Raw genomic sequence first — 25663 nt, 5'->3', positions numbered from 1 at the left:
TTGAATTTTTAAATGTGAAGGGAAAAAAATTTCAACTACTTTTTTTTTTGATTTTATATGTAAGTACAAAAGTAATTCCGATAATTTAACAGATTTTTTTGTAATTAAAAAAATACCGAAATATATATATATANTATAATTCGCAAACCGCATATAATTCGCATATATATATAATTCGCAAGGCAAATTTCTTCCCAGAGCCCTCTCGGGACTTCAACAATAATTTCAAATATTTTAATATTGCCTTCAGATTTCCTTAACAAAAGATTTGCACAGTTTCACAATGTCCTTCCCACCTTTCAAAATATACACAGCTGATGGGCAGAATACGCACGTGCGTAAATTCCTCAGAAATAAGCGTTCATTTAAAATCAAAGAAAACCAACTTTTTCCCATCCTGACTTGGACGGTATCATTTGTCTATTTGTCTGAATACACACCTGTGGGTGAAAGGAATTTTGACGCAGGTGTAATACACCCCCATACCGGTATAATCCTTAAGGGGTCTGTTTAGCGGGGGCTTTGAGGTGATTGCCATAAAAGTCGTGTTGGCATGTCCAATTTTCACAGTTGGTTAAACAGTTTTAGCATCCATCATTTAGTTAAATAGATGTTTACTATTGAAAGAGAAAAGATGTTTTGAGAGTGATGTTTTTCACACCTGGGAATAAGAATTCTGATTAAGAAATCGATTGTTATTTCCTGTCTCAAAATAATAAAAAAAAGTTCTAATTTAGAAAAAATATACAATTCTAATTTGGAAAAAAATAAAAAAAATTATAATTTGAAAAAAATAAACAATTCTAATTTAAAAAAGAAAAAAAAAAACATTTTATTTTAGAATTTTTTCTTTGGAAATTTCCTTTTTGTTTATTGATGTAAAGATTTATTTTTGATACGCGATAGGTGCCAAACTTAAGTAAACTTATTTTATTTCTTTACTTATTTTATTTCAACTTATTTATTTATTTTCTAAAAAAATCCTTTCTTAATTTTTTTTTATTAATTTTTGAATTATTTAAAAAATATATAAAAATCGCTTTATTTTAGTAAAAATTGTAACTGTTGAAGAAAGGGAGAAGCTAAATATTTCTATTTATGTTTTAAAACTTTCATATTAAAGATCATAAACTGTAAAACACTTGGGATGAAATTACGGTGCAAAATGCCGGCACTTTGGATGCATCATCCGTAAAATCCATATTTACTGTAAAATATTACACTGCAATTTTTACAGTCATAATTATTTAATGATAATGATTCAGGGATTTTGCGGTAATTATTACTGTAAAAATTACATTGTATCAGTATTTTTGTACCGTTACATATCACAGTAAAAAAAAATTTTATGGTGAAAAGTATCGGCACTTTGAGTGCTGGTACCGGTACTCTTGAACTATCTCCCGAAACCATTAAGCCATTAGGAAAAATTAATAATGGTCAAAATTTTATCATTGAAAAATTTATCATTAAATTATTATAAGAAAAAATTTAACATAGAAAATTATAATTATTTTTTTTTTAATCTTTTCGCAAACTATATATATTATAACCTATTATTTAATATTAGGTTCCACACCTTAAAAAATCTATTCCCAAACTATGGCAGTGTACTGGACTGAGGCTCTTGAGGCTTAAACATTCTGAATTCAATCAAAATATGGATTCAAGATGTGGAAGTCAATTCAATAAAGTTATTTTGTTTATAAAAGAAATACTTATAAATTCTTCTCTTACAGTGTCTTTTACTGCGCGAAATTTAAATGACTCAATGAAAAACTTTAGACTACTGTTAAATAAAATTATAAATAATAACAAATATTTATTAAAAATAAATTATTTTTGAGAAATCTAATTTTATAATTGCGTGTGAAACTTTTTCGTTCAGCTTCAAACGTATCAGAGTTATAACGAAACACGCAAGAAGTAAGTAGCTCAAACTTTCAACTGCTGCCTCGTCTTAGCTATTGGTTTAATATTTTCAAGATTGTGACTCCCCTGCTTTGAGTCTCAAAAATCCAAATCCATCAACAAAAAAAGCATATTTATTTTTTAAAAAAGTATGATTTTTGTGCCCGATTCAATAATTTTAAATACAAACTGCATTGCTTAGTTATCTTACTTAAGTTTAGGCCTTCAAACCAGTAAAATTGGGACCAAGTATGAGAAAATCTGTTAGCGACAATTCATTAAAACTATTCTATTTATTAGCTAATAAAATTAAAACATGAAAAACAGGATGAGATAATTTTAAATTATTTATAAACTATATTATGATGTTGACAATTTTTACAAATTCATACAAATCAATCAATTTTGCATACATTTTGAAGAAAAAAATGGTAGCCAATATAATTCTAAAAATGATGAATTTTTTCGCTGATACAACTTTTAATACACACTAAGATTCTTCCTCGCCAATTTTTATATTGAGAATATACATTGTGAATAAATAAATAAATACATTTTCCTTACATTTTGAAGAATAAATAATGAGATGAGATGAATTTGAGGATAAATAATTGAGAGTAAATATTATAAATAAATAGATAGATCAATTTTCCGTACATTTTAAAGGGAAAAAACGGTATCTTATACATTTCAAAAAATGATGAATTTTTTCGATGATACAACTTTTAACACATACTAAGATTCCTCCTCACCAATTTTTATATTTAGAATAAATATTAAAAATAAATATAAAAAATAAATAAATAAGCCAATTTTCCGTACATTTTAAAGGGCAAAAAACAGTAGCTTATACATTTCTGAAAATGATAAATTTTTTCGATGAGACAACTTTTAACACACACTAAGATTCCTCCTTTCAAATTTCTATATTGAGAATAAGCATTGAAATAAAGAGTAAATGAGTAAATGAATCAAAGAATAAATCGAAGAATAAATCGAAGAATAAATAAATAAATAAATTTTCCATACATTTTGAAGAATAAATAATAAATAATGAGATGAGATGAATTTGAGAATAAATAATTGAGAATAAATATTAAAAATAAATCAATTTTCCGTTCATTTTAAAGGGAAAAAAACGGTATCTTATACATTTCTAAAAATGATGAATTTTTTCTATGATACAACTTTTAACACACACTAAGATTTCTCCTCGCCAATTTTTCTATTGAGAATAAGTATTGAGAATAAATAAATAAATAAATTTTCCATACATTTTGAAGAATAAATAATAAATAATGAGATGAGATGAATTTGAGAACAAATAGTAAAAATAAATAAATTTTCTGTTCATTTTAAAGGGAGAAAAATGGTATCTTATACATTTCTAAAAATGATAAATTTTTTCGATGAGAGAACTTTTAACACACACTAAGATTCCTCCTCGCCAATTTTTATATTGAGAATAAATAATGCGTAGGTAAGCAAAGCTCCGATTGCGGTTATTATCTGTCCTCTTTTAAAGTTAATAAGATTGCAAGCAGACATTTCAAAACTATCTTTGAATATCGCAGCCTTCAAACCTTTCAAAACAGTTTTGTCAATGTTAACATCCTGTAATAATCTTTCATACATCTTTTCAAATTCTTTTTTCACATTTCGCACTTTCAAATGAACATCCGATGCTGTAACCAACAGATATCCCAAAGATATTCCAGAAAGTGCGGCATTGTATACAGTTATTATCATTGGTATAAGACCCATATTTAAAGAAAAGAGAAAAACCCAAGCTAAGCAAAAGCAAATATTTAAGAAAGAGATTAGGCAACACATAAATGCTGGAACAGAAAGAGCATTGTTTATTTCTTCGAAGAGCCTTATCATATCAAAGAAGATCTGAATGACATTCATAGTTGGAACGCTCTCTTCAAACTGCATGATTTTCATTTTGTACAGTGTTGTTAATTTGCTGCAATCCCTGTACAATGTTCCCACTGTTAAAGTTATTAATGAAGGATATCCGGCTGTCAGCAAATAATTTCCAAAATAACGAAGTAAACTGATGATGTTGTAAGCTATAATTGATTCAGATATTTTGCTGTAACTCCAATGCATTAAATAGCTTTTGTCTGTCAGGTTAGCTATAACTATAATAGATGTCACCGAACATACTACTGATAAACCAAGTAGAATTAAACTGGCATTTAACCAAACAGCTTTATTAATATAGCTGGAATAATACTTGTATCTGGCATCATGAAGCTTCACCAATATTTTTCGAATTTGTAAAGATCGTCTCCTCATAGCAAACCATAGAGCGTAAGAAGTAGTACCGTAAGCTACACAGCAAATCATATATTTAAATACATCTGGCATCAAAATAAGTATATCAATGTTGAAATAAAGAAATTGCAAATAAACAAGAGTGAAGTAGATAATAAAAAAATATGATTTAAATACTTCTGCGCAAGATTTCAAACGTGGTCTTCTATCAGCATTTATAACGTCAGTACCGAAAAAGGTTATTGTTCTCCATAAAAAACCATGATTTCTAAAACAATCATTTGTTTTGATTTGAGAAAATGTCTCTCTGTTATTGCCTTTGGGAAATTTAGAATTTGTGTCCGTGTTTTTTTTATAATATAGGAGATCACACATTGTTGATTAACTTTATTTAATTATGTCTTTATTTATACGAAAATTTGATATTCCAGTAAAAACTAAGGTTTTCAGAAATAATCTTTGCTTTTATGTGCGAAACTTATGTCGGCTTTAAGAAATTATGGACCAGCTTTTTAGAAATTTCTTAAACATATACGAAATCACACAAAGGGATTTCAATGTGTTATAGCATATCTTCCTGAAATTCAAAATCAAAGAAGAAATTATGATTTTTTGGAAATAAACTTTCGTTTTTATACGTGAAACTTATATCTGCTTTAGAAATAATGAGTTAGCCTTCTTGATATTTTATAAACACATACGTGATCACATATTACACATTTCACTCAGTAATAGCATATCTTTATATCATACATAGTTCCACAAAAAACTATTACTTTAAACACTTTCGTTTTTATTTGTGAAACTTATATATCGGCTTTATATATAATGGACAAATCTTCTTGATATTTCCTAAATCAATACGAATTATTTCACTATAATTCATTTCAATATCCACCTCACAGCAAAGAAGATTTTTTCTTAAAAATGCTTTTAGTAATGCTGTACATTGTTTATTTGACTATTTTCAGTATATAATCGAGGATAGAATATTCCAGAATCTTCACAATTCATTTATGGAAAATAAAATGGAATATTATTATAAACTGATAGAAATTATAAAAGAAATTGATAAAAGTACAGTATAATATTTTAAGATGATAATTTCCCAGTCTGTTCCAAATGCAGTTTGCGAAAGAATAGTGCTATTTAAATATTCTGAAAACATCACGCAATAAATCATTAATCTGTCCTAATTTATTGAAATAACCCTTCACATAATCTTCTGCTTTTGAAGATAAATCAATATATTAACAAAAAGACAACATTACAATAATGATTTAGTTAAATTACGTTTCTCAAAATTCGTGATCATCATACTTTTTTACAGATATTACGCTACTGTAACTGATTATCGCGTGTCGAAAGATTTCAATAAGTTTTAAACTTCAGACATTTTATAAAGCAATTTACTGAATCAACACTAATATTTTATTTAAATACAAATTCAATAAAAATGTATTTCATATTATAAATATCGGAATATTATCCATATGTCATATCCAAGAATTGGTTAGAAAATTTAAGAATAGTTTATCTTTTTATCTACTGTATGTCTGATTAGAAAATAATAATAATAGTTTGATAACTTTAACGTTATACGCAACATGGAAGCACCAATTTCATAATAACCTAAGTGGAAAAGAAATCAATAAGGTTGGAAAACTACTCTAGTGTCGAATAAATCAACGTTTTCATGACGTTTTTTCCCCTTTTTTTCGACTGCTTGTCAATAAAGAAACAAAAAGTAGCAATTAAATGAAATAATAATAAAAAGAATTGGTTGTTTTTGTTTTGAAATTTTGACGGATTTTATTATTAAACATTTATAAGCACGAGTAGAAAGATGTTTGAAAACAATAAAAAAATCTACTTGAATTATCATAAACCAAGCATTTATTTATTTTTTTTACTTAGAAAAGTTACTATGGATACGTTTTTTTTTCTATTATCCTCCAGTTTTTATGATACTCAGCGAGTAGCATATTTGAAACGTGTATAACCATCATGCCCTATATTGGGACCATCAAGACTGCCAAAAAAAATCCATCACCATCCAACATACTTCGCTGGTTACCATTATAATTTTCCATCACAAGCCATCATGCCCTTTATTGGGACCATCAAGACTGCCAACAAAAAAATCCATCACGATCGAACTTACTTCGCTGGTTACCATTATAATTTTCCATCGCAAGCCATCATGCCCTTTATTGGGACCATCAAGACTGCCAACAAAAAAATCCATCACGATCCAACATACTTCGCTAGTTACCATTATAATTTTCCATCGCAAGCCATCATGCCCTTTATTGGGACCATCAAGACTGCCAACAAAAACATCCATCACGATCCAACATACTTCGCTGGTTACCATTATAATTTTCCATCACAAACCATCGTGCCCTATATTGGGACCATCAAGACTGCCAACGAAAAATCCATCACGATCCAACATACTTCGCTGGTTACCATTATAATTTTCCATCACAAGCCATCATGCCCTTTATTGGGACCATCAAGACTGCCAACGAAAAATCCATAACGATCCAACATACTTCGCTGGTTACCATTATAATTTTCCATCACAAACCATCATGCCCTTTATTGGGACCATCAAGACTGCCAACGAAAAATCCATAACGATCCAACATACTTCGCTGGTTACCATTATAATTTTCCATCACAAGCCATCATGCCCTTTATTGGGACCATCAAGACTGCCAACAAAAATAAATCCATTACGATCCAACACAATTTACTGATTATTATTATAATTTTCCACCACAAAGCATCATGCTTTTTGTTGAGACCATCGAGACTGCCCAACACTCGGATATTTAAATTGACCCAGCTTCATGTTGAGTCAATTACGCTCCCATCACTTGGATTTGATGGTCGGACATCTTTTACTTCAAACAATGGATCTTACCTTTAGAGGGTGCGTTACCAAGCGATGATCATTTTAGCTGCTCACTGAAGCAAGCGAAGAGAGAGATTTTTTCACTATCATCGCACATCCACATCATCTTCTTTATTGAAATAACATACATTCGCAGAATTGTGTGCTGCTCAATTTATGCTTATAAGCTTTTGTCAATTGAATTACAGATAGAACAATTCAGAGGAGGACATCACGAAGAATACATCCAGGGTTACGGCGGGATTCGAGCCCATCACCCTCACGCTTCACAAAACGTGGGCGATATTGCTCTGCCAGGGAAGCCCCCCACATCAACTTTGCTTTACTCTTCTTCTTTTCATTGAAAAAAATAATAGACTTTTACTGGTAGCTTCCCTTAAAGGAATTTCTAATTTATTTAATTTATTTTCAAATCTTAGTTGTTATGCAAACATTACTTGAAAAATATTAGGCACAAAATTTTCTCAGCATGAGATGAAGAATACATCCTTACTCAACGTGAAACTGTTTATCATATATGGGTTTATTATATTCTATCATGAAATGAAGGATGAAGCTCCATTATTAATAGCATCACTTGACATTACTTGATAGTCTAGTAATGATAAATTAAGACGTCCCATCATCAAATGATGGTTGCCATTGGTTCACCAATACCAAAAACTCAATTGATGGTTGACCAGCATAGAATTAAAGCAATATTTTCCATAGTGAAATGATGGATGTTGTTAGCCCGAGAAATTCAAACATAACTTGTTGGTTGACCATCATATTACTAAAGCAGTATGTTCCATCATGTGGTGATGGAATTTGTTAGTCGAAGAATTTCTAATACAACATGTTGGTTAACCATCATATGATAAATTTCATCTTCCAACATGAAGTGATAGAAATTTTTTGACCCATCAAAATCAATTACAACATGATGGGAGTTGTTGGATGATGGTTACCATCAAATAGTGTTGGGAAATCAAGAAACTAACAAAAACTATTAACATATCTTGATGGTTTGATATTTGAGAGTTCACGTATCGTCCCAAATCATGTGATTTCGGGACGAAATGATTCTTAAAATTAACGAAATACTGCTAAGGGATTGCTGAATTGTTGAAAGTGCGAGTTTTATTTCTGAGAATGTTTGCATTGTACTTGTTTTTTGGTTACTGCATATTATTTGACATTTGAATCACAGTAATAATTAAATTTTTCAATAAAATGATATCGGCTAAAAGCATATTACTTGACATTTGAATCACAGTAATAATTAAATTTTTCAATAAAATGATATCGGCTAAAATCATATTTATAAGCCATGGTAATGACAATGACAATTATGAGCCGTGGTTCCTCCAAAATTTTCCGTACAATCTTGCGGCTTTTATTTTTATTGAAAGCCTATACAGAATATCGCATTATTAATTGGAAAAAAATCGAGGAATAAATTTTAGTGAAGTCTGTATTAAAATGAAATCTGACAAATAGGGCTGATCTGTGGCCTGAGAAGATTTATTAAATCTAGGTTTCTTTCTAGAAAAACAAAGTTCTTAATTAACAAAACTATTGTCAGACCAGTCTTGACACATGCTTCTGAATCTTGAACAATGACAAAACTGAAGGAAAATTGTATCGCAATATTTGAGAGAAAGATTTTTTGCAGAGTATACTTGGTGGTGAAAATGAAAATAATAACTGGAGAAGGATTTAACTTTGAACAGTACAAGATTTATAAGCAACCCGATATTATTAAATACATAAAAATAAATAGAATGAGTTGGACTGCCCACGAGATTCGAATGAGTGATGACAATACAATAATGCTTTTTAGACTCACTGAAACAAGAAAGCGGGGAAGGCCGTGGTTGATATGGGTTGACTCGTTGGAGTCAGATTTTCTAGCAATTAATGAAAAAAATTGGAGACCAAAGATAAAGAAAGTCGCTATGGAGAAATCTTCAGAGGAAGTCATTGGCTCACATTGGGCTGTCTGTCCAACTATGATGATAATGTATGCGAAAGGAAAACAGTTCATCGTCAATTTCCATTGTTAATTTTAAATTATATGATTTAATATGATTAGTACGCCTCTAAACTATATACAAACAAACAAAAAAACTTTGGAAATAAATTAAAGAAGAAAAAAATGCCCACAGCATGATTCGATCACGAAATGTTTCTTTTGAAAGGTAGGCTCCCTTCCACTAGACCACTGCGTCGTTATCGAAGGAAAAGTTTAACTCATATATGAGGTATCCTTGAATTTTGAAATCAGTTTTTCTCATAATTTTCTCAAATGATAACGCCTCGCTTTTTTTATCAATAATTTTGAGTTCATTTCATCCTTTTGTCGCAAAGTGTCATACTTCCATCAAGCCCTCTACCCCCAACCTCTTTTCATTAATCATACTATTGTACATCACACTATTTAAATAGCTGACTTCTTTGAAATTCGATTTTTCAGAAACTATTCGACCGACTTTGCTCAAATTTTGTGTTCTGCCATGTAAATTTATATGCTTTGAAATGATGGGGAAAAAATTTATACCTTACAATTATAAATTGTTTTGACCAATATTAAATAAAATAATAAAAATAGTAAATACTTACTAAAATTTATTTTTTTGAATGGTATTATCTTCGATCAAACGAGTTTTATAATTGCGCGCAAAAACTTTTCAATTCGCTTAAACCGTTCCCGAGATATAGCGAAGTACGAAAAACATTAAATTAGCTATAAGGGGTCAACCAAAGTGACGGAGGCGAGTAACATTACCCACGCCACACTGCCACAAATACCCGTTCATAGGGCAGGCCACATTCATACATTCACACATCAAAAGACAACACAGAGAGAGAGAGAAACATCCATGCCCAGAGCGGGATTCGAACCCGCAGCCATTGACTTCGCAGTCAGGCAAGCTAACCACTCGGCCACCTGGCCGGCGATCTCTTCAAATCTAGTAATAATGATTTTAATTCCTTATTCTCTAATCGGCATTATGCAAAATGGTTCAACGGCAGTGGCTATTGGCTTTTTGAAAAGCTCTATAGATTCATTGACGCTCTTTCTCATTCATTAAAATCGACATCTATTGAGTTAAAACGTGAATTATTATTTTTTTTTTGTAAGATTTCTTTTTCCTATGCCCATATAATGTCTGTTCCAAAACTCATTGTACTCACGTTAGGAGGTGATAGAAGACAAAAAAATAACCATAAAATCCATGGTCGGGATTCAAGTCGTAAAGTGCTGGAGCACGAAATATGTTATAGAACGAAATAATGGAAAACAAGACAGACAGAGATGGAATTTAAAGAAACCAATAAAAGGAGGAAAAACATTTTATTCAACAAAATGAAATTAACCAACACGAAGTCCCTCATTGCATAAATTGCTCAAAATGGCGGCCACAAAATTAATGCAGGCTTAACCAGTTGGAAGGAATGACAGCCATACATTGACGAAAAAACCAGGCATTCTTGTTATATTATATGTCAGCTGCAACGGATATCGGGGAGAATCTTCAGCAGAATCTATGGAACCATTTTATAACCGTCGTTGAACAGCCGACCTGAATTTAGGTGTAGGACTAACAATGTTATATTTTGTAGACTCGTAATTTTGAACCCGATCCAGAAGACAAGGGAACTCCTGTATCAAATATTGGGAGAAATCTGCCTTCGTACAGAACTTTTTTGATGTAACTGACCCGCATTTGCGTTACAGGGAGAGAAAACCACGAGAACCTTTCACGGTTAGCCTGAAGGGAAGGGGACTCTTACCCATGATCCATCTACCACTGAGGACATTCAGCACTGTGGTCGGGGCAAGCGAGATGCGGAATTCGTATCGACCAGCCATCGCCGGGATCGAACCCCGGTTCACCTCATTGGAAGGCTAACGCTCTATCCCCTGAGCCATCGCGGCTATGCTATAAATGAGGTTCTTCATATAACAACAGAAGAAAAAGTTCAGATTTAAAATTAAAAGTCCAGGAAAGAAAAAAAGTCAGCGCCCTACAGCGCTACGATTTGTGCTTGAACCATGGATTGTATAGTGACTTGTGTTTGTTTAGTTGTCTTCTATCACACCGTAACGTGTGTACTATGAGTTTTGGGACACCCTAAATACTGAGTTCCATTGACATTCCTTCGTCAGAAAGACTATTGTTTTGGTCAATACAGGTTCATATAGGTTAATTTCGATTTAACCCTTTCTTACATGAGTCGGTAAACAGAAAGACAAGAGGAAGAATACGTAGGGTGGTGCATCCGGAACACTCTGTACCTCATTAGCTGTTCCACTGAAATTAATATTTTAAATATTTTAGCTGATAGCTAGATTAAATCAATCCTCCTGAAAAATAAACTTGTCCTGAAAAAATATGAAGCTCGTCTAAACAAAATAGAGTTACCTCTTGAAAAAGGAAAAATGTACAAATGATTCTAAAATAACACTTTTATTTCAATTGTATAAATGGCAATACAGCTTTTATAAGACAAGTTTATAAACGTCATAAAAACAAGTTGAGGACATACTTTGAAATCTCAAAAGTTATATCTTATAATCGTGAAGGTAAATCTGAATGTATTCTAACATTTAAAATATTATAATTAGTTTCATTTTTGCTCGCTAAAAATAAATTAGCACAAAATTATTGTTAAATAACTAAAGTTTGTACACCAATTGATTTTGAATCACAAAATTTGATGTATTTTCTTCGTGTTATTCATTTAGAGTTCATTCTTTGAATTGAATCTTGACTTCTTGGAAATTCATGTTCTGAGTAGAGAATTCAGCAATTGTGCGTGCCCTGATGATTCGATCAAATGGATAACCCATAGACTTCTTGTCAGGGTATTTCTGATCCTTAGCTCCACAATAGCTGACAGCATCAGCGCAGATTGCTTGAGCATTCAGGGTACCAACCTAAATGATAAATTTAAAGATTGTAATAGATGTTTACATCTGTATTAGATGTTATTACAATATTGGTAATGTGTATTAATTTTTAAGAAATTGCACAAATTGAAACTTTTCATGTTTTTTTGGAAACAAGAAAAACTTAAAAATGCAATGCGTGTTATGGGTCTACCATTAATAATCACTTTTCTTTCATTTTTAAAGAGTGTATTAAAAGAAGATTTCAATTGTTAATTGAATTTGACAGTCAAGTATAAACTAAATTAAATTCATAAGAAAAATATTACTGGTATTAAGGGTAAATATTTCTTGGACGTGTAAAATTTTCATAAAATTTTATGACAAACCGTTTTTTTTAGTTTTTTTTATTCTGACTGAACTTGCTTCCCCAAATTAAATAGGTGATTGGTACCACCTTATTAGTACCCTACTATGCTTGGGGTGGTGACAAAAAGGGGCGAAAGGGGTGACTCAGGAAGAACATATAACAAATCAATAATTCGATGTCAACAGATTTTAAAATGTTCGCTTATTTTAAACTTGATTATATTTGAATCGATTACATTTCTGAAACGTCACAGCAAAATATTTATCATAATTTGAATGCTAGTGTCCCACTATAGCTACACTATTGTTATATTGGCTACAATTTGGGTTATTTAGATTATAATTCGAAGTCGATGCTAGTGCATGCCCACACAGCAATGCCACAATTTAGATTAAATGGCAGATTGCGGTAACAATCACCTTGCTTCCGCAGCACACTCCTCAACCACCCAATCATGCATAAATTTTCCCCGCTATAAAGCTGCCAAGGAAAAGTCATTAGATTCGATTTCGAATGGCTAGAAATACAATCGAAGTAAGTTCAGTCCGATAGGACACTCAGCCTTTAGCGTGGCCCAAATTGTGATGATAAATACTTAACCCACCACACCGACTAGATGCTTATTAAACTTATTATATTGTTGGTCACTAAAAACAGAGTTACTTTTCTCGTTTTTGTCCCAGAACCAAGTGCATTTGGTTCTTGGTAAAATATTATCTGCTATTATAATTCATGTATCCTATTAATAGTTCTGACTATATGTATAAAAATTATTCGTATAATAATAAATATGGATTGTCAATAAATGCCACCGCACTTTTTTTAATATTTTTAACCCCTCTTCCCATTTGTAACTAAATGTCATACTTCACCATATCCTATGACACATGCCACATTGTATAACAAAAACACTTGACACGATTTTATGAAACTACTTAATTTAAGCCTAATTAGCTCCGATGTTTTTTTAATAGAAATTAAACCATCGAAATAAAACGGTATGTGGTGAAGTTTTAATGAAGACACTTAACTCCTTAAAGGTGGGTATGTACTTAAGCTAATAGGGATAAACCGACCGGTTGAACAGAGGCTTCAACTCCCAGTGTGGACACCAGAATATTTTTACCATCCCTTCAATGCATGATGAGTTTTCTTATCCTAACCACCTCCTTGAGTGACCCTGGATTACCGTAACATGCAACTCTCTCAGGCACTCATCTACGGCAACGCCGCCGCAGTTCTGCTTATCACAAAAAAATCTAGTATTTCCATCTCTCACAATAGATGGCACCACTAGACCACAGTAGGTCCTTTCATCCATTTAAAATGAACGTAAGAGGAAAAACTTACTCGTCCAGTCTATTCATTTTATGTATTTTTATATTATTATGTATTCTAAGCGTGAATCGCCATATTCCTTGTCCTCGCCTCTTCCCTTGTTACAGTCACAATTATGTGAGCCCATCTCCAAGCTTGACAAAAAAATTATTTTAACGGTCTCTAAATATTTACATTTTTGAAACGAAATTCATGACATTAATTTTAATATATGGATCCAGTACAATTAATAATTATTTTATGCAACAATCCATGTCTTATATTAAGGTGCGTCAATTGTCAGTGTAGATTGAATATGAATCTGTTATAATACTTACATGATCTTGCTCATAATCTGTAAGCATAACAAAAAGATAGAAGTCCATGCCCTTGTGAGTTCCCCTTGGAACAAGAAGATGCTGGGGCCAACCGCAACTGCAGAACTCGGTGTTATTCTCGCTGATTCCCTCTCCAGATTGAAGTTGAGAGAATTTTGGTGTTGGTGCAACGGTGACAGCAGAATCAATGGATTTGCGAGTAATTGTATTCTTGCCAGCAGCCACTGCAAATAAAAATCAGCTTCGTGACTTATTTTACACAAAAAAAAGGAGCGTCTGCGAAATTCGCTTCCCTTGTATATTATAAACAAGGTGATTCTCTAGTCATGTGAAAAACTTGCACGGCTCCTGAGAGTTCTAAAACAAGCACTATTTGTATATTTATAACCGTAGTTGAACAGCCGACCCAATCTTTTGAGTTTGCAACTACTAATTTTCACCTCCGTAGCCTTGTGAGTTTGAGCTCAATCCGGAAGACGAGGGAACTCTTGGATCAAGTATTGGGAGAAATTTGCCTAAGTGGAGGACTTTTTGATGAAACTAACAAGCATTTGCGTTACATGGAGAGGAAAACCATGAAAACCACCCGAAGCTAGCCTAACGGCAAGGGGACTCTAAATCATGATCCATTTTCCACTGAGGTTATTTTACGTCAGCATTGTGGTCGGTGCAAGCTGGATGCGGAATTGGTATCGACCAGTCGATTCTGGGATTCGAACGCGGTTCCCCTCATTGGAAGGCGAACGCTCTATCCCTTGAGCCATCACAGCTCACACTTTTTGTATAGGAATAAAAGGTCTAAAGCGACGTGTTAAGACACGAGCGCAAGAGATGATACGGAATGAAAAATGTGTTTAGTTACAAAATCAACGTCAAAGTGCTTATTTGCAGTCACAGAGCATTCATAATAAATGTTCCAAATTGTGACAAGTCTTTCAGAGCCTAAGCTCGTATTACTATTATTGGTCGCAATTTTGAACGTTTATACTTACTATATTACTGCAAATAAGAACTTCGCGTTGATTTTGTAAACAAACACATTTTACATTTCATATCATTTCTTGTATTCCTGTCTTCACACATTACTTTAGACCCTACACTAAAAATACGTGTTTAGTACGCTCAACCACCCCTCCTAGTTTGTGCTATAATCGTAAAATTAATACTTATACTTCTAGAATAAATTAATTCAAAGTTAAAATAAATTTTTAGTCTATAGCGACAAAGAAATAAATTTCTTCAGACCTAAAAACTGCATCTTCATTGTAGCTGGAATTAAATTAAAATAATAAAATATCTTTGATATCTAAATGTAGCTACATTCCATAGTTAAAATATGCCAAATCTTGTATTAGTGGCCATAATTAGCCTTGTTTTCCTACGCATTAAATGTAACAATACAGATGTTCCGTAATTACCACCTTTAACATGTAGATTCCTTGTTAAAATTGAAGTCTGCTTGGAAATCATTGTAATAAGTAATCTGAGATAGCAAGAAGGTAACGACTGATTTATAACACTCATTATTTTTGTGCTATTTTTAATGAGGCTCATAGTTTTTTTATTAAGTAAATGTTAAATCCTGATTTCAAGCGCATTGTTTGAAGCGCACAATTTTGGTTCATCATAACACGCTTTTATTTTCTCCGTGACATTTTGCACCACTGGATGAAATTGGGTAGAAATTTATCAACAATGTACTTTCACAGCACTGAATACACACTTTGAACGCTCTTTTCCCACATTTGAGTAAAACTGAGTTTTTTTATGCTGGTAACCTATCGACTAAAAGTGTGGAGTAAACTGGGACTCACGCTATAGTTTTAAAAAAAATATTTTAAAAAAACTCTAAATGCAACGTAAACCACATCAATTATATACAAATGGATTAAGTTTAAAATAAATCAGTTACAAAATAAAATAGCTATAATTTTGATTTAGATAACTTTCATGTAATTAATTTCATTGGCAATATGACTTTGAGTTCAAAAATAAATGCATAGGTTTCTATTGATTTTTCGATCAATAAATTCGCTTAAACATATCTTTTTATAGAAGAAAAACTAATGTATGCATCCTTAATTTATTTTCAATCATAAATCTTTTAATAAATACAATTGTAATTGTAGAATTAGCCAACTTTTGAAAACAAAAAGGGATTTTCAATCAGAATTTCGTAATTGTTATTCGATTAATTTCACGATATTTAATATGCATATGCTATCAATTATTATCAAATTATTTCAAAATTTAGAACTGAAAAATCATTTTTATTTTCTACTTTTTTAAGTTAACTTCTCGTGATTGTATTGAGCTAACACATGATTGTCATAATGGTCGTAATTAATTTTTCTTAAAAGAATGCAAATTATAGGATAATGAAAGAAAAAATATTTATGAAGAGAAAAGGCAATTACACTTATGCGCAATTCGCAAAATATTATAAATACTATTGTTCAGTTCTGATCTATTTTTCAATAGATCAGTATGGTTCTTTGCTTTGATGGCTGGGAGAAGACATATGACTAAACGGTAAGAAAGCTTCGATAGCTGAGAGCAGACATACAACTGAAGGGTAAAAAAAGGTTTAATGGCTGAGAGCAGACATACAACTGAAGGGTAAAAAGAATCTTTGAGGGCTGAAAGCTTTGATGGATGAGAGCAGACATGCGACTAAACGGTAAGAAAGCTTCGATAGCTGAGAGCAGACATACAACTGAAGGGTAAAAAAAGGTTTAATGGCTGAGAGCAGACATGCAACTGAATGGTAAAAAGAATCCTTGAGGGCTGAAAGCTTTGATGGATGAGAGCAGACATGCGACTAAACGAGAAAAAAGCTTTGATAGCTGAGAGCAGACATGCGACTAAACGGTGAAAAAGCTTCGATGGCTGAGAGAAAACATGTGACTAAACGAGAAAAGAGCTTTGATGGCTGAGAGCAGACATGCGACTAAACGAGAAAAAAGCTTTGGTGGGTGAGAGTAGACATGCGACTAAATGAGAAAAAAGCTTTGATAGCTGAGAGCAGACATGCGACTAAACGGTAAAAATGGTTTGATGGCTGAGAGCAGCCACATGAATGAACGATAAAAAAGCTTTGATGGCAGTTCACAGACATACAACTGAACAGCAAAAAAGCTTTGACGGCTGAGAGCAGACATACGACTGAATGGGGAAAAAAATGTTAATGGCTAGAAGTAGATATACGACCGTTAAGCAAAGCTAGATTAAACCTTAAACGTACAATTTTTTATTTAAAAAATTATATTAAAACACACTTACATTCAGCATGGAATTTGTCAAGTTCGATGTAAAACCTCCTTGACTCGTTGATGGAGAGTTTGTTTCCCAATTCATCGTGTACAGGTCCCAAAAAGATTCGGACAGTAGCGTGCTTAGCTGCTCCACTGGAATTCTCAACACTGATGTTGTAGCTGAATGGTTCGTGGTCAAGATGCTCATACCTAACCTGCATAATCACATTATCAGTATTTTTGCTCATTGATTCAATTTGTTTTGAATAGTTTGCTGTATTTTTGAAACATCTTAAGTAACTGGCTGGAACCACAAGATGAGCTCATGAAGAAGAAGTGAGATCAGCTCGAATCTCGTGATTACCAGACAGTATTATATATTTGTTATTACCGTGTTTTAATTCGAAAAATTCATAATTTCATTAATCAATAATTAATGTTCTTAGAATTTTTTGCATCTTGAATTCCTAACTAATAATTTTAGAAAAAATGAATGTATGTACAATAGGGTCACAAATTAATACTTAAGCAAAGAGAAGACTAAAAAAAGTTATAAAAATTAAAATGACCGAAACCAACTTGGCGGCTTATGAAACTTGAACATGTTTCTTATAATCTGTTTTCACTTCTTTGCAGTTTCCTCAGCAATCACACAGATTTTGCTGATTTTTAATGTCGACAACCTCATTACTGTCCAATAGCGCTTTTATTTTTTATTTGAAAAAATAATCAATAGGGGATCCAATTATTTTTACTTTTTGACAATCTTTAACTGTATATTAAGGGCAGTTGTTTCGTAACTTGTACTTTTACCTTAATAATGTAGGATGAATGTTTTTGAGGTTAAATATGTATGGAACTAATATTTTATTTTATTTGACCCCAAAAACAAATAAGATATTCGAACTCAGTATTCCATAACTAGTAAAAAATGAAAAATAGATTTTGTTTGGAATCAAAATTTCATGTTTCGCTTGGTGCTGTATCCTTGTAGACAAAGCACGTCGCATATAGTGATATACGAAGAAATAAATTGCTATACTTTACTTCTGTTTATAGCTTTTTATCTTTGAAAATTTTGAACTTTAAATTACTTATACTTTATATTGTGATTTATGTCATAAAACAGCCAAGCTCTGTAAACTTATCTTGCTTGGTCTTGAAGTGATGGGGGTAACTTGGGTCACAAAATTTTGATAATCTCTTTGAAAGGAAACTAAAAGCACACGGAGAAAACAATTCTGGCAAAATTACAGTACTGTATAGTAATGGCATTTCTGGTAAAAGAAACTATAATTCTGGTTAATAAAACCAAAATATATGGCATTAAAACCATAACGTTTTCCGTTCATATGATAACGGTTCGCGAGAAATTTCGGTTTTCAAAATTATATTTCTTATTACCACACATTTAGTAAGAAATGCAAAACTGAATTGTAAATTTAACCAAATAAAGGGCTTTTATGCAATTCTCGAAGGTATCGTGATAAAATTACCCAGTTTTACCACATTTACACAATTTTATCATATATTATTATTATTATTTTATTTCCAATGAGCTGCACAATCGGTCTTGCCGATGAGCAGACCTAGTGCGTTCTCCAGAGGTGATATCCACTCTTTCAGGACCATCACAATGGGTGAGATACCGCTGGTCATGTTAATTTGGACGTCCAGTTTCTGACGCACTAGATGGCAGCACCGAGACTCTATTTGGATGCTAAAGTGAACTAGGAATTTAATTTTGCCGGAAATGCCAAGAGCCAATAAGGCACTCCAGGGATCTTTTACGTGCCGCATAATCATACGACATGGCCGCTGAGAATTTTCTGCATCCCGAAAATCCGGTGTCTGGGCCGGGGATCGAACCCGCAGACTTGCGCTCAGAAGGCCGACAACAAACCAACTGCGCCACCCAGCCACTTATCACATATTATAAAACCATACTTTGTTGCTAATTTTACTAAAATCATTACCAAAGCGTTTTGGTAAAAATTACGAGGCTTTTGGTGGTCCCACAGTGCCAGAAACACCGCACATTTTACCAAATTCTGGTAGTTTCGACGATACTTCTTTTTCTTAGAGTACGTATATCAGTATTTTTCTAACCAATTTTTATTTTTTATTTTACATGTTTCTAACTATTAAGAGAGTGTTGTTATAAAATACGATTTTTTTTATTATGTATATGAAAAGGACAACGCATAAAACCCGCAATCCGATAATAAAGGAATGTGTTTACCTTTACAGCTCCTTTAAGTGAGATACCGTGAGAAAGTTCCAACTGATCTTCTTTCATGAAAGTGTTAACCACATTGGGCAGTTTGGCATTAACTGTGACATTGACAACAGTAACTCCAGCGAAGTCCAACTAAAGCATTAAAGACATCAATGAGAAACACAATCATATTATTTTCAGAAAAGTCCATTTTATTTTATTTTTTAACTAATATGACCATTTACTGAAAATGTACTATACTCCGTAGCCAGGGCTAAAGAGAATAGAGGGGCTGGTTCACTCCTTTGAAGTATCTCTCGCCGCGCCGATCCACTGACGTCTCTCTAGTGACGTCACTTTGGCGCAAAGCTCGCACTTTTACTTCAAGAACGGAGCGTTTGGCCTTACTAGCTCTAANGTGCACGCTAAATGGATGCCAAGCTTCAAGCAAGAACGTATATCAATCTCGCCAACTCTTGAAACGACGTTGCTCAGCCTCCTTTTTGCTTGCTTTTTTATTAATAATAGTTATTAACAACAGTAATCAATTAACAAGCAATAAAAATTAATAAAAATGATAACTAAAAATCATAGCAAATATACGTTTTTAAAGAAATTGATGAAAGAATAATACATTTTGTTGCCTGCAGACGATTTTCTTCTACAGCGAAACAAAAATAAAAATTATTAATCTCGCATTTAATTTGTTAAGGACAAGTCAACATAAGACTCACCATTTTTGGCGGTCCAATTAAATCCAATGCCCTTGTAACGTCATATTTTTGTTTCTCTTCCAAGAACGAATGTTCTCCTTATAAATCGAAATATGTCGCCAAGTATAGAATTTCAGTAAGGCTACGTAACTATAACCTTTTTTTTTTATTAATTCTATGATATACATCGTAAGAGGTAGCACGAATTAAATTTCTGCTTGACGTGTTTAACCTTTAAAAGTTTTTATATTGCTTCGAAAGCATACTTATATAATTTGATAACGAAATAAAACGGAACTATATGCAGTCGCGTATGATTGCTTAAATCATATGCTGCAATGGTCTTTTCTTAACTTGGAACAGAATATAACAATAAGTTTTGAAAGTTACATAGAAAAGAAAAAGGTAGCGTTTAATATTAACTTCAATAAGGGTGGAATAGGCTTTCGCAAATTTAAAATTTCTAGTCCTATTAAAACTGTTTCAATTTTCATAAACTTCGCTTAATATTTTCTATAAAATAAATACAGTTCCCTTTGCTTTTTTTCTTTAGTTTTTGGTTGATTGAATAATCTACTTGATTCTTATTATGTCGATTTTTGCTCAATATGCTGCCATTTTGTAAAAGATTTCGTAAAAGAAATTCTTGAATACACTAGAAATCCTGAATACAATCTTGCATTTTAAAGCAAGTCAAATAAAAATTGAAAGCATATGCAAACCATTTTAAAACCAAAGAGCGGATTTTCATTTCTATACTGACGCACGCGCATAGTTTTTCTAATTTTTTTTAACCATTTTAATTTCCGCTCAAAACATGCGGAATAAATAAAAATTAGTAAACATGCTTTTATGTACTTATATAATGAAAAATTAACTCTGTGTACTTCTATTAACTTACAACGAATTTATTTTCCTTACAATAAAAACGCATTTTAAAATAAGAGACGCGTAATTTTTTTTTTAAATTTTATAAAAAGTGCTATTTAATCTCAAAGATATTTTGAAGAGGACATTAGAAAAAAATATTAAATATTTTTATCTAACATCTTGATTTCTAACTTAGTCAAATTTTAAATAACAAGCAGAATAAACTAAAAAACAATAATATTTTGTTAATATTTCGATTTGTTTTTCTTAGATTCAATGTCTTTTCGTATTTCTTAAACACTTAAACTTTCAATTGCTGAAACATTTAATTTTACTAGTTCATGGATATTAAACATATTAAAATTTCTGAATAAAAATTGGCGAAAAAATAATAAATTTGAATTAACGCAATAAAAATCATTAAATGGAACACTGTTACACAAAGGAGTCAAAATACAGAATATAATGCAGTACAACATAACATATTATGATAAACAACATATTATGTAGTTAGAGAATTATCTTGAGAACGTTTTCTATTCTAAAGTATGTAAAAAAACTGAATTTATTCATACTTTTTATATAAAGCTGAAAACCAATTCGAAAAGTGTATGTTAGAATAATGAACGATAATACATATTTCTCTGTCGTAATTTTATTCAAATCTATTAAAAAAAATTTAAAATTTAATTCGATTTAAAAAAATGCGGAATTTTGAAATCGTTTGCTAAAATTTTATGTTACTTTTTTCCTTAGAAATAATCAGTTAGTTCTTTGACTTGGAGTTTTTGGAGCTTGCTTCAACCGTTTAAAAACAGATAAAAGCAATTTAACCGGTTTTAATATTAAAACAAGAGTGGATATATTCCATTTTCTAAAAACCAACGATTTTGTGTTGAATTAAACTGTTTTGAAAGCAAACGTTTCATTTTAAAGCAAAATAGTATTTTCAGACGCTGCACCAACAGTATTTCTTATTGCAATCTTTTCATTAAAATAAAAATTCACTTGAAATATAGATTTGGAAAATGAAAATTTGATTGGTGAATTTTTTAGCAGAACAGTCAAACCAGATTTAGTACGAATGTTCCCGAAGCTTCTAAAAATTGTGAATTATATTTTACACTTCTTTAAAACTTTCACTAAGTTTGTTTTTCTAATGTAATTATTTAAAATATTTATTTTGTTCACGCATGCCTGTTTAGGCAGAGGGGTAGCGATTGCTCTTGTTTTTCAGTGGCGCCATCTATGGCGAAAAATTAAATATTTATTTAAAATATTTATAAAGAAATATAATTTAAAAAAATGATGTCATCACAGGAAAACTGTGATCTTGAAGGATTTTGGAACGATATCCAAATGCTCCGTGTTGCTTAACTAACCCATTATTCATTTATTTATTTTATTCAAAAAATATTAAAAGAATTTTTCAGCTATATTTTTTTTAAAAAACTAACTTGAAGACTAGTTTTTTAAAAGTTAATTTCAATTAATTATAAAAGGCTAATTGATTCCCTCATCATTCTAAGCCTAGTTTTGTATGTAACTAATGGCATTATCTTAGTTATTTTTTAAGAATATATATATATATATATATATATATATAGATTANTAAACATTGTAAATCCTATCCCGTTTCATCCAACCCAGGCATGCTAAAACGGGATATGTAAGAGTTTGCAAATTAATTTTTTTTTCTATTTCACAGTCAGTAAAATTAGTTTAAAATATGTTTTTTGTGTGCTTCCATAAATGTTATAGCTCCAAAAAATAATAATGTATGGTTTTCCTTAACAGATATTCCGTAGTAAATAAAAACAATAATGGTATCCCGTTTTGTCCAACTCTCCCCTACGTTTTTCTGTTTTATATTATAGCTGCTTAAAGAATGCGTACTTACATCTTTAAGCTGCTTTTTTTTAGTTTTTTTTTTTTTTGTGATTTGAGAATATCTCATATCTCTTAACTTATATATTTAAGCTGCTTAAAGAATGCATACTTGCATCTTTAAGCTGTTTTTCTAGTACTTTAAAAACATCTCTTAACTTATATATTTAAGTTGCTTAAAGAATGCATACTTACATCTTTATACTGATTTTTTTATTGCTTTAAAAATATTTCGTAACTTATATATATAAATTGCTTAAAGTATGCATACTTACATCTTTCTTATCATAAATTGGCAAAGTTGCTTTGTACTCTTGGAAGATGTTGTCGATAAATCTATGATACCTGTAAAAGATAGGATCCCGAAGGGAAGTTGATGTATCACTCATCACACCTGGATTTTCCTAGCGTAAACAGAAAACAAATAATGATTTTCAAAAATATTCAGAATATGCATAATATAATTTTCAAAAGACTAAAATTAAAAGAAGAATTACAAGAGTTTTCAACGTAATTAATAATAATAACATTTTAAATACCAAAGATTGCCATACAACAACAATATTAACAACAACTTAAATTGTTTTTAAAAAATTTGACAATGTAATAAAAACATAGATATCAACATAGATTAAGTCAATTCAGTTTTTCGCACTAAATCAATTTTTCATTTGTCTTTGTATAGCATTAGTGTTCGGCCAATATAGCCATACTAGGGCAATTTCTTATGGTAGATTTATTTTACAAAAAAAAATTTCCTGTTTTTTTTCACGCAATTTTCTTATTTGTTTACTACCTCGCAATGGAAAAATCAACGTAAGCGACATAAATTCAATATAGAGCTTTTTATATATATGGCATTTTTGTATGATAAGTTAACTATTTGCAAAAAAAAAAATTTAAAACTGAATTTATCTTTTTTTTTTTTTAATTTTTATTTAATCGTTCTAAGGAAAATGGCTGTCAAGTCACTTTTCTCGAAATCTATAGTGAAGCTCCTGCATTGTTTTTTTTCTTTCAATTGCACGGCATTTTACATATCTATCGTAAATGTTGTCGATAAATCTGTTGTAGTTGTTGTCGTTGACACCCCCGAAGTCCAGCAAGGTTAGAATAGGTCCATGAAGCCAAACACCTTCAAGAAGTCCAAGATCAGTAATGGACTACCAAGATAATTATTACCTTAATAAAACCTTAGTAAAAATAACCTTAATAACTGAGCACTCCAAAATATGAGTTGGGGAAACCTGTTCAGAGGTCGATAAATCTATACTATGTAACTTTATAAAATCTATCTAGTAATTTTTGTAGCCTGCAACGAGATTTTTATATCCCCGTCCTTGAACCATTAAGGTCTCAAGGTTTACTGATTTGAGTTTGCATGTTATTTCCTGATTTGAGTTCAATATTATAAATAATATAATCAAATAACCATAAAGTTATTTATTACATAATTTTAACTCATCTAAGCATCTACGACCGTCACTTCCTTAAATACGAGCCGCATAATGAGTCCTGGATTTCAGATATTGTGAACATTACTAAAATAACATTGTTAAGTGAGGAGATTTTATAAATCATATCGGTATCTTGCCATTACAATTAGGTTCGCAAATACTACCTATAATGACGAGTTTTAAATTGTGAATGTAGCAAACATTTTTAAACTAACATGGTTAAATGAGAAGATTTTATAAGTTATGTCTGTACCTTATATCTACAATTAGGTTCGTAAATAATGTCCATAATAACGAGTTCTAAATTCAGAAGATTGCGAACATTATTAAAATAAAATTGTTAAATAAGAAGATTTCATAAATCATGTCTGTATCTTGCATTTACAATTAGGTTCGTAAATAATACTTATAAAGACGAGTTCTAAATTGTGAAGGTTGTGAATATTATTATAAATAACGAAAATGGGAAGTTGATTAATCATTGATTAATCATTTGTTATTTATGACCCTGATAACTGCATCAATTATCAGGGTTATAAATGACAGCTTAACTCTGAAATTCTGAGTAATGAAGACATCGAGTGTCATTAAAATATTCATAAATGATGTTTTATTAATGATTTTAGTACCTTATACAAAATAAGTCAGAAATGAATACCCCTATTTCATTGGTGCATAACGAAATGTATAATAAATGTAGTCTTCAAAAATGCGCATACATGCAGAGCAATTTTTCCATCCAATAAATCAGCAACATTCCTGCAAAAACAAAACGGACAGAAAAAAACGCCACCTTAACAACACGCTAAAACCATGATGGAATGATCTCGCACCTACCGCAAACAATACACACTTCACTTGGCCACCATGACTCTTAAATCTCACCCCAAACGATTTTTTTCTGGTGCGGATTTGTAAAAGATTGCTTGTTTTTGCCTCAAAATCCTACGACTTGACTAATCCCCACATCACAGCTTCTTAAGCTCCGCATATATCGAACATTTATGAGGAGTACAATCAAAACTTGCTTATATAGTTTCAGCACATGTATAAATTTTTAATAAATATTTTTTGACTTACCCTGTACTTACCGCCATGTTTAAAAAATGCAAGGCACGAAGAGAATTATCAGTTTTGAACATAATTAACTTAAGTAGAAAGTAAATTTATACTCATGTTAGTGTCACCCAAGGCATGAAGGTCACACCTTTATGCTCAGCTAATGTCTGCAGGTGAAGGAGCA

The 25663-nt window shown here is 31.4% G+C and overlaps 1 protein-coding gene across 1 annotated transcript in view; it reads right to left on the bottom strand.

Annotated features, from left to right (window-relative positions):
- Positions 1 to 11558: 11558 nt before the first annotated feature.
- The window catches only part of LOC107451656 (uncharacterized), a 69051-nt gene continuing 54946 nt past the window's right edge, over positions 11559 to 25663 (bottom strand). Inside the window, exons 23-27 of the mRNA XM_071186546.1 lie at positions 23239 to 23367; positions 19518 to 19646; positions 17304 to 17490; positions 14022 to 14245; positions 11559 to 12044 (exon numbers count right to left, since the gene is read on the bottom strand). Coding sequence (XP_071042647.1) covers positions 11856 to 12044; positions 14022 to 14245; positions 17304 to 17490; positions 19518 to 19646; positions 23239 to 23367 — 858 coding nt within the window. The 3' untranslated portion in view covers positions 11559 to 11855. The remainder of the gene's footprint in view (positions 12045 to 14021; positions 14246 to 17303; positions 17491 to 19517; positions 19647 to 23238; positions 23368 to 25663) is intronic.

The sequence above is a fragment of the Parasteatoda tepidariorum genome, chromosome 10, assembly GCF_043381705.1.
Source record: "Parasteatoda tepidariorum isolate YZ-2023 chromosome 10, CAS_Ptep_4.0, whole genome shotgun sequence".
Lineage (NCBI taxonomy): Eukaryota > Metazoa > Arthropoda > Arachnida > Araneae > Theridiidae > Parasteatoda > Parasteatoda tepidariorum.
Note: the sequence above shows the minus strand (reverse complement) of the source record. Positions and strands in the feature narration are given on the sequence as shown.